The following is a 10,233-nucleotide window of genomic DNA, read 5'->3' as shown; positions in this document are numbered from 1 at the left end:
TGTCCTATCATTGTTTGCCACTGAGAAGAGCCTGGCTCCATCCTCGTGACACTCCCCCTTTATATATTTATATACACTACCCCTGTGTTACAGCTCACCCCAACTAAGTGCAGCTAACTGCAGCTATTATAGTAGATTTAATATATGTTTTACAACTTGGCTTACAAAGTGTCATTTGCACTTTGCTAGAACAGTACGCTGACTTCTCAGCCAGTCTTGGGAATACCAGTCAATGGGAGGTGTGTGTGCGTGGATTACTGAAGCGGGCCAAAGCTTTCACTCATAAGGTTTTTCCTGAAGAGAACTAGGGAGTTGACCACCACGGTGCTGGAAGCAACCAAAGGAGCAGTTATAGTTGTTCCAGGGAGATGCAGCCACTATCATCCCAAACTGATTTCAAATAAATCCCTGTAACTACAGTAATACCATCTCTGCCTTTTCAGAACTAGGCTCAGTTTTGACCCTTGCGCTCTGCTGCTTGATGCAGTACAAAAAGCTGCGTGTGAAGAGAGCCCTGTGTGATACTCTGCATTGTCAAAGGTCATTCCAGACCTCAGGAGTGAGCAGAGCAAGGAATGTGATGCTGTTCTGAAGTGCCATCACTGCAGACACTTCCTTGTTCAAGCCAGGCATACGTAAGGGAAATGAACCCACTGCAGTACCTGTTATCAGAGTGTAAGTTCAAGGGTGTTTTTGGAATCTATTACAGGAGCTAATTACTCACTATTAAACTTTCCAGAGCTAAAGCAGGTCCATGTAGCACAGAAAAACCAAATATAACAAATTTATCTTATTTCTAGCAAAATTATAAAGCAAAGCCTCTGGTAGATTACTGCATGTTTATTGATAAACAGCATTTCCTCTTCCAAACCAGATTCTTACTGTTTTAAATTAACCTGTTGAAAGCACACAACCCTTTGTGGACTTTAAGACCATTCACACAGGCGCTTGTGGTGAGGAAACCATATTCCAGACTAGAGGGAAGGAGCTCAGGACACAGACCTCATGTTCCTCGTTCAGCTTAGCCTCGAGTGTTCACCTGCAAAGGATAGTTCACATAGTCAGGAGTGAGAAGACCATGGGGTAGCTGGAACAAATACTTCTCTGCCTGAAGATCCTGGGTTTTCAGTCACTTTAACCCTTCATTTTAAGGCACAGCATTTCATTTTGTTACAACTGCAGTTATTAGACTATTTGGTCTTCTCAGTAGCACATGAACTAAGACCAATACACAGTAGATCTATTCTGAAGCACAGTAAATTAGATAATAACTATTCTGGTGATTACACAAAACTTAATGCAAACGCTCCTCACCACATCATCGATCTTCAGGATGCTGCGCACGGTTTCTGTCGCCAGAGTCAGGGCGCTCAAGGACACGAGCAGTGGCTGCACAACCAGCTCCTCCAAGATGTTGGAAATGCCACCCTACGAGAACAGGCAGCTCTTACTGTGTACAAGTCACTGCAGTGAGATTTAGTGAGTTTGCTTTTAGTAGAAGCCCCACAAAGACAGCCAACTTGAAATCAGACTTGTATCAAGGGGCTCAACTACTCAACTCCTGTTGAGGATGGAAGATGCATACATAGGGGGTACATTATGGTATGCATCTTCTCTCCCCAGGCATTTGACAGCCAAACATAATCAGCCAAGAGGAAAGACAGTTAAGCCAGCTCAAACACAGTGGCAATTTGGAAGAAGCCAGACCACTGTCTTCCTCCTAACACATACACATAACTGGATGAGCTTTAAGGTCCCTTCCAACCCAAACCATTCTGTGATTCTATATCCATTCCAAATATATCTATTTTCATAGCTGAAACAATGCTTTTGAAGAGAGGTAGGAGGTTTCTTATTCCGCAGGTATAATATTTAAGTATCTTTTATTACCAATACTCTGATAAGCTGTTACAGCCTCAGAAAGCAAGCTATGATCTCCCCCAACACTAATTTTGGGGAGAACACCATTAATACTGAGCATTTTCCTTTTAACACCCAATTAGTTCTGTAGCCACTCTATGCACACACAACTCCTGGTTACCTTTCTGACGTTGATGCCAGCTGTTTTCTCCCCTTGAGCGTGCCTGTTTCTCAGCTCTGTTACTGTTGAGATGGGGTTTAGACCTGCATTTTCAGCCAGTGTTGAGGGGATGACTTCCAGCGCTTCTCCATAGGCACGGACGCAGTACGCATCCATGCCCCGCAGCGTGCGAGCATACTCGTTCAAGCGCAGCGCCAGCTCTATCTCTGGGGCTCCCCCTCCTGCAATCAAAGCTCTGTGAACAGAAGCGAAAATCAAACCTCAGCTCATGTAAGTGCACATCGATTAGCTTTCTGTGTTATTAAAGTACTAATTAACCAAACGTAGATGTTACCTTTTCTTAACTAAGCATCTTACGACACACAGGGCATCGTGAATTGAACGCTCAGCTTCTTCTAGAACGAGTTTGTTGGATCCACGTACCACGATGGTCACAGTTTTCCCAGGGTTTGTGCAGCCCGTAATCTGAAACATAAAACCAACTTTTAAGACTAAAAGAGGCCTAGAAGAACTCTGGAGAAGGCTCTTTACCAGGGCCTGTAGGACAGGACAATGGAGAATGGCTTTAAACTGACAGAAGAGATTTAGATTAGACATTAGAAGTTCTTCCCTCTGAGGGTGCTGAGGCGCTGGCACAGGAAGGCGTCCCTGCCCGTGGCAGGAGGTTGGAACTGGATGTACAAAACCACTGTACTTCCTGAGTCGGTTGCTACTCAGGGATTAGAAGTAGGTACTTCAATGTAGTAATTTCAGCAGTAAAACCTATAAAAGTTAGCAGATGTTAAAGTAATTGGCGGATGTTAAGCAGGCATTAACACTGTCACTCTCACCTTTACCAGCTTCCCAGAACCGTTCAAGTTGACCTCCTCTGCCAGCTCAGCAGACCCCAGCATGTCAGGAGTGAACTGGTCAATGTGAGCAACAGGCTTAGCTCCAATGGTCTGAAACAGGTGAGAAAGAGTAGTCAGAACTTCACTGCAGTCAGCAAATGACCTGTGTAATGTTCCTCTGCATACTGGACCCAAATGCAGTCAGGACTATGGCTTTTATATCTGTCCTAAATCTTTCCAGAAGTGTGACTGCTCAACAGAATAAGAATGGTTTTTAGGGAAAAGTCTGCTCTTGTGTTATAGGCAAAACATGAAACTTGTAAAACTGTCATAATAAACTGGCACTGGCCAAGTACTTAGTTTTGGGGTAAACTTGAACAGCCACTTATATAACTCACTTTACCTTACATATAAACTCGATGTCATCTCTTTCAATTTCTTTAACCACCATGATCTTCATTTTGTTCAGGAAATGAAGGGCTAGGTCACTAAGAGCATCCCTACAAACAAGAGGGAAATAGTCAGTCCACAGTGCTATTTTAGTAGCTGGTCTACCAGCACTGCCAAATTCTTCAGACTACAAAGTAGAGATGTCATTAAACTCAAAATACAGATACCACCACTGGTTTCTGAAAGTGCTGTCACCATTACAGCCAGTCTGACACTCTACCAAGTGTGACTGTTAGTACTGGGCTTCAATTTTCCAGGTATTCCAAACAATTCCAGCTGTTCCCCCCAACACATGCAGCAAGTCAGTACACTGGTATTAACATACCGCAGAATAGACTTCTGGATCAGCAGCACATTGCATCCAGCCTTCTTAATCTGTTTAACTAAATTTAGGATATAGACTCTCTCTTCACGAAGCACCCTGTCCATTTGGGCATAATCAGAAACAACTACTTGGTTGTCCATCTATTTAAACAGAAATAAAGAGAAAAGTACGATGAGCAACTGCTGACTTTAAAAGCAAGAGTCAAGATGTTCCACATCCTTTAATTTAGGAGCCCCTGACTCAAAGCAAACAAGCATAGCAGTAAAACTTGTCTTGTTAGAGGTTATTTAAATGATAATATAAATAATAATATATTATATATGTATTATTTATATATAAATATATAAAAATATAAATAATATATATTTATATATATTTTTATATTTATATATAAATATAAATAAAATGATAAATGCTACAAGTTCTTAAGAGTTATAAGTATTCATCTGTTACCTAGCAGAGTAACACACACTGGAACACAACTGGCATCACAACACCTTGATAAAGTATGTTACTACATTTACATCTCCCAAGTAGTGGAACAAAAGTCATAATTTAACTTACATCTGTCTTTGGAGCAGACAAGCAGAACTGAATGAGGCCAATTTTGGCTTTTTCCACTCTGGTTACACCGGTATTTGCCACCTTCTGAGTCAGGACTAGTCCTTCAACCAGTTCACAATCATCAATTGTGCCTCTGGAAACAAAAGCAATCCATCACTTTAGCACTTTGGGAAGCTGATTTCAGAGAGACAACATTCATGTAACTACGAATTGTTTCTTACCCCAACTTCTTAACAATTTTAATATCTCTGAGGTCCACACTATTAGCTGTAGTTGGGTCAATGACCTTCATCACTGCGTCCACACTCATTGGAGAAAGTAAACTAGAATACTGGCACACAACCTAAGGGATTTAACAGCAAAGAGGAAAAAATGATGAGAAATTTAACACTGATAAACAGTTACTACAAAATAACAGTCCTTGTATTTCAGTGTTTGACTTGTGAATTTTGCAACAAAGCTTGTTTTCCCTCCCTGCCCATCAACCAGATGCTTTAACATGGTATCTTCGGAATGACTGCTCCATTTAAAGGCAAGGGTGGCTATGCTGGTGGCAAACCCCATGCTTAGGGACTGAGGGAAGAAAACTGGACTTTGCTTTCTGAGAATAAGACCTTTGAGAGCTTCCCAGATTAATCTCTTAGAAGATAAACTAGTACGCTTCTCTAGGTATCAACGCTATTTTATGAGTTTCTGCCACATGAACTAAAACTGCCTACACAAACTGCTGGCAAAAGTTCTCAGTATCCTGCCTAACTCTTCCGTTGCTGTTTTCAGTCAAAGCTTGTTTTTACACTGACAGTCCAGATCTAAGCTCACCAAGTACTTCAGACAGAAATGAACTCTGTTTCAGTTTAATCTGGATCAACCACAGCTTTCTGAGAAAGTCAGTCTAAGAGAAGGTAGCCAATGTCTGAAAACCAGCAGGGTTTGTGATGTGCAGGGTATTCTTAATAAGTGAAGAGCAGCACATACTGGGACAAGCTGAAAGACTCAGCCAGTCTGGAGGTCTGAAGTTCAGCATCAGCCATACCTTTGAGTTCAGTGCAGTAGTTGCACTGTTCAGCAAGGTTTCCCTGTCACTCAGTTCAACTGGCTGTGCCATGTTGGTCAGGACTTCAATACCTTTATCCAGAGCTTTCTGGAATGACTCTGAAATGATGGTGGGGTGGATTCCTGTGGGGAATACAAAAAGGCTGTTAGACACTCATGCTTTCAAACCAATGGTTTTTATCGTGTTTTCCTCACCCTCTCTTTCGATTTTAAGATTACAGACTCTCATGTCAGAATAAACTGAAGACACCTTAGCAAAATGCATTCTTCATGAGTATATGGCCTCCGTTATTACTTTCCACTGTTAAAGGCAAGGAGAAAAGCTATAATGTTCCTAATAATCTCTCCTCACAGACAAGCATAGCAAAGCACATCTCCTCGCAGTGTCTGACATCTCAGCAACACACTTTCTCAACGTTTTCTTCACCACTGGCATTCCTAAGGCAGCCACTGTTCATGTAACACCTGTGAGGAGCTGGACAGTGGCTTTACCACAGATTCTCAGTGTTTTCACACAGTTGTACATGGAGTTCCTTGATTTCTCTGGAATGTGTGATACACTCTGTATCTTTCCAGAGCAGGCAGCTTATGGGCAAATGTTGGACAGGCATTTTCTACCTACCTGCTCTGGCAGAGGATTAAGAAACTGCAAGCAAACAGTTGGTAGGGACTAGAAGACACTAAGCACAATGGTGCATACTGAGGTAGGAAAGTGTAAGTAAATTGCTATGAAGTCCAGATCTGAGACAGAGGAGAGCTGTGCAGGTCCAGTCATCCTTGCTCTATTTCCAATGCACACAGAAGCCTAATTGTTATGTGGCAGGACAGGTAACAAAGCTCCTGAACTGCAAGGAAGAATGCCCTGAGCCAGTGGAACAGAACTTACGCTATCGTGATCTGTAATTCGTGTGTTTCCCTCACTAGACTTTCTCAAGGGAGAGGATAAATTTGCAAAGTGTAAAAAAACTCTGTAAAATCACAGTCCCAAATTCAATTTATACCTTCTTACATTCTCCTTCTGTCCATGCAAGTACAGGTATAATCACAGTAAGTACGCAAATCACATCATCTATGTCCTATGCACTAATCCTATGCACTATGTCCTGTATCAACAACAATGCAGTCAATTAAAATAAGCAGCTTTTTTAATCCCAACTGGAACACAAGTGAAACCTGAACGTGAAGACTCAAGTCACCTTTAATGTTTCAACTGGTAACAGCTACATTAGGCTCCATTACACATGTGCAAGCAGAGAGAGAATTTAACTACCTCCGGTCCTGTTTCCATATTGAATATATACACTAACCTTTCTGAAGAAGTCTGGAACAGGCATCCAAAAGAGCTCCAGCGATGACAACAACAGATGTAGTGCCATCACCAGCTTCAATATCTTGTGCTTTTGACAGCTCTACCAACTAAAAGACAAATCATGACAAAAGTTTATATATACTGCTATTTAACTGCAAACACCGACCATTACCAAAACAAGAGAGATTCAAGAGTGCAGCACTACTGACATCAACCTTGCTAACAGGATGGATCATGCACAGTCTAGTGGAAGGTCTCCCTGCCCATGGCAGGGGCTTGGAAGTAGATGATCTAAGGTCCCTTCCAACCCAAACCATTCTGTGATTCTATGTATGAGCCTATGATTTTCTTGTTTGAAGTTTGCACCTTTTGCAACTTACTTCCCATACTATTTTGGCTGAAATACAGCTACAGCAAAACAAAACACTAACAGAAGCAAAGTAGCTTTTCTCCTAAGCTTAAAACTGATCACACCTAGCACAGTTTAACTTTTCCTTTCCTGTAGGAGGGTCATGGGAAGCTCGTCTCCATCTCCAACCACAATCAAATCTAAGAGGGGAAGTTTAGACTGGATATAAGGAAGAAATTCTTTACTGTAAGGGTGGTGAGGCACTGGAATGGGTTGCCCGGAGACGTTGTGAATGCTCCATCCTTAGCTGTGTTCAAGGCCAGGTTGGATGAGGCCTTGGGTGACACGGTTTAGTGTGAGGTGTCCCTGCCCATGGCAGGGGGGTTGGAACTGGATGATCTTGAGGTCCTTTCCAACCCTAACTATTCTATGATTCTATGATTTAACACCTCAGAAAATCAAGTTGCTGTATCCCCACACACCATCTGACCATAATAGATCTCATTCTCTTCTATCCTTGCACTTTGGGACATCACTAATGCTTCTTTCTTAAATGAGAGATGTTCTTAAATGAGAAGGTTTATTACATGAGAGATGAAGATTCTTTTATGTCTTAAAACACAGCCAGAGGAATTGTGCATGAGGAATACTGGAACTCTTCAGCAAATCTTGCAATCAAAATAAATGTTCCTGGAGCACACTGCTCTTGCTCTATATCACTAGAGGTAATGCTCCTCAAATCCACATGAAATGTTACTATGGGGTCCTGTCCCAGAAATTAAGCTCTAACAGATATCATCTTCTGAGTAATAGACAAAAAAGCCACTCACCATTTTGGCTGCAGGGTGCAGGACCTGCATTTGTTTCAGAATCGTAGCACCATCATTAGTGATTGTTACATCTCCTTTAGCATCCTGAATCTGAGAAGGGAGAGGAGAAACACAGTTCTGATCAGTAACTATGAATCTTTCATTTAATTTCACATTCAATGTAAATGTTTCCTGACAACCTTATTTCTCAAACTCAGATGTGCATTTAGCTCCCACTTTCCCTTAAATAAATGAAGTCTGGAAAAGAACTTCAAGGCTAAAGATGGCATCCTATAAAAGATGCCTATTCTAGGACGTGGAGCTGTTGGAACAAGTCCAGAGGAGGCCACAAGGATAACCTGGGGCTGAAGCACCTCCTGTATGAAGACAGGCTGAGAACATTGGGGCTGTTCAGCCTGGAGAAGAGAAGACTGCGTGGAGACCTCAGAGCAGCCTTCCAGTATCTGAAGGGGGCCTACAAGGATGCTGGAGAGGGACTCTTCATCAGGGACTGTAGTGACAGGACAAGGGGTAACGGGTTCAAACTGAAACAGGGGAAGTTCAGGTTAGATATAAGGAGGAAGTTCTTTACTGTGAGGGTGGTGAGGAGCTGGCACAGGGTGCCCAGAGAAATGGTAAATGCTCCATCCCTGGCAGTGTTCAAGGTCAGGCTGGACAGAGCCTTGGGTGCCATGGTTTAGTGTGAGGTGTCCCTGCCTATGGCAGGGGGTTGGAACTGGATGGTCTGAAGGTCCTTTGCAACCCAAACCATTCTGTGATTCTACGCACTGACTCTACAGTACGCTTAATGCTTTATGAATACAAGTATAAAGTTTACCATTTTATCCATTCCCTTTGGTCCAAGACTTGTTCTAATTGCATCGGCAACAGCTAGAAACAGAAAAAAAACACTTTTGCAAGTTGATCTAAAAAATTACAGTGACTTGCTCCATCATTCTAGACATGCCTTCTAAGGAGAAAGTGTCTCCCAGCAGTCAGTAGCTCCCAGTTATCCCACCAGCACTGCAACATCCTTCATAATAGCATGACACAAAACATTGCAATACCAGGACTGATTTACACGGTTTTTCTTAAACAGTAACACCCGATCACTTGATTGCAGCCATTTTAAAACAGAGTAATAACACAGACGCGCTATACACCAAGTAACCCGACCAAGGCTCCCGTCAAACGCCGAACATAGCACCTTCAACACGCCCTGGGCCCATCCCGGAGAGTTCCCTGCCGTTAGAGCTCCAAGGAACACCTCCGGCTGACACAATACCGGGATCGCATGGTCGGGGGGAACACAACGGGAGCGTCTGCGCCCCAACCGGGACACCAGCCCGGGGCGATGCCAGCCCTCAGCACCCCCACCGCGGTGTGCCAGAGGCCCCTCCCACGGCAGGAAAGGGAACCCTGCGGCAGGCCGGTGGCCGCTTCCCCTCAGCACTGGGCGCGGGCCGCTCCCGCCTCCCCCCTCACCTTTGCCGGCAGCGATGTTGCTGAAGCGGATCTGGGAGGGCTTGTCCCGGTCCTGGTAGGTGCCCCTGGCCCGGTTCCCGCCGCCGCCATGGCCCTTAGTGCCCGTGTTCTCCGGCATCGCGCCGATGGACGCGGATGAGCCCCGCGGTACCGGCTGCTCTAACAGGAACCTTCCAGAACGCGCCGCCGCCTCAGCAGGACGCGACGGGTCCTTCCTGCCCGCGCCAGCCGTGTCGTCACCCAAGAAGGCTGCCCATGCGCGCCTGCGCGCTGCTAGCCGAAAAGGCAACCCCTTGCCTGCAGGCGAACGGCGCGGATACCTAGAAACTCGCTGCCGCTTGGAGAATGAACTGCGCGGGGGCCTTGGGAGGTTTCCCGCCCGCTGTGGTGGCCGCTGGGGGGCGGAGGGGCGCGGCCGGCGTGAGGGGAGGAGGCGGGAAGCGGCTGTGGTGGAGCGCGGGGTGGAGGGGTCGGTATCGGTATCGATGCCGGTATTTGAGGGGATTCTTCTGCCCCGGCGGCCCCCTCCGCCTCTCCCCACCCTCAGTGTGACCCTCGGCCGGAGCTGGGGCCATGGAGAGCCCAGGAGCAGGGGTACGTGGGTTTCCTCGTCACTGAAGTGGCTGGTGAAAGGGACCCGCTGGCTGGCTGGGCAACCTGAGGGAAGGCGTTTCCTGAGGGGACCCGGGGCTTATGAGGAGGGGTAACTCTCCTCATGTTATGACCATGAAATCATTGGGCTAACCTGTCACTGCACAGCCTGTGTGGAATTCAATTGCACAGTTAGGAACGTTTGATAGGGGGCTCTTGCGAAGCACTTGGTGCCACATAAACCACTAGTGGTGGACGGAGTGCATCTGTAACTCAGTGTCCTTTCTGGTCTCACCCAGTGCTATGCGGTCCTGATCTTCTGCCTTTATTTTCCTTCTATTTTCTTTCCCTCCTAAGCTCAAGACCAGCTCTGCTATCCTAGCTATTCTGGGTAGGGCTTGAGCACTTGATTGGTTTAATGTTTTGC

At 45.0% G+C, this 10,233-nt stretch overlaps 1 protein-coding gene across 3 annotated transcripts; it reads right to left on the bottom strand.

Moving 5' to 3' along the window:
• Nucleotides 1-901: 901 nt before the first annotated feature.
• Nucleotides 902-9,393, bottom strand: CCT4 (chaperonin containing TCP1 subunit 4). Of its 3 annotated transcripts, none has more exons than XM_080616345.1 (14): nt 9,216-9,393; nt 8,569-8,621; nt 7,752-7,841; nt 6,571-6,679; nt 5,244-5,386; nt 4,432-4,553; nt 4,211-4,343; nt 3,647-3,786; nt 3,275-3,371; nt 2,872-2,982; nt 2,376-2,506; nt 2,042-2,276; nt 1,315-1,428; nt 902-1,039 (listed from the first exon to the last, which is right to left on the bottom strand). In XM_080616345.1, exons 1-14 carry the CDS (start codon nt 9,331-9,333, stop codon nt 1,022-1,024), a joined length of 1,614 nt encoding a protein of 537 aa, XP_080472471.1. In that variant the 5' UTR covers nt 9,334-9,393; the 3' UTR covers nt 902-1,021. The 3 variants fall into 3 exon arrangements, with proteins under 3 accessions (XP_080472471.1, XP_080472472.1, XP_080472473.1); XM_080616346.1 differs by having other exon boundaries at nt 913-1,039; nt 1,318-1,428; XM_080616347.1 differs by lacking the exon at nt 902-1,039 and having other exon boundaries at nt 1,327-1,464.
• Nucleotides 9,394-10,233: the final 840 nt, after the last annotated feature.

The sequence above is a fragment of the Psittacula echo genome (genome assembly GCF_963264785.1).
Source record: "Psittacula echo genome assembly, chromosome: 4".
Lineage (NCBI taxonomy): Eukaryota > Metazoa > Chordata > Aves > Psittaciformes > Psittacidae > Psittacula > Psittacula echo.
Note: the sequence above shows the minus strand (reverse complement) of the source record. Positions and strands in the feature narration are given on the sequence as shown.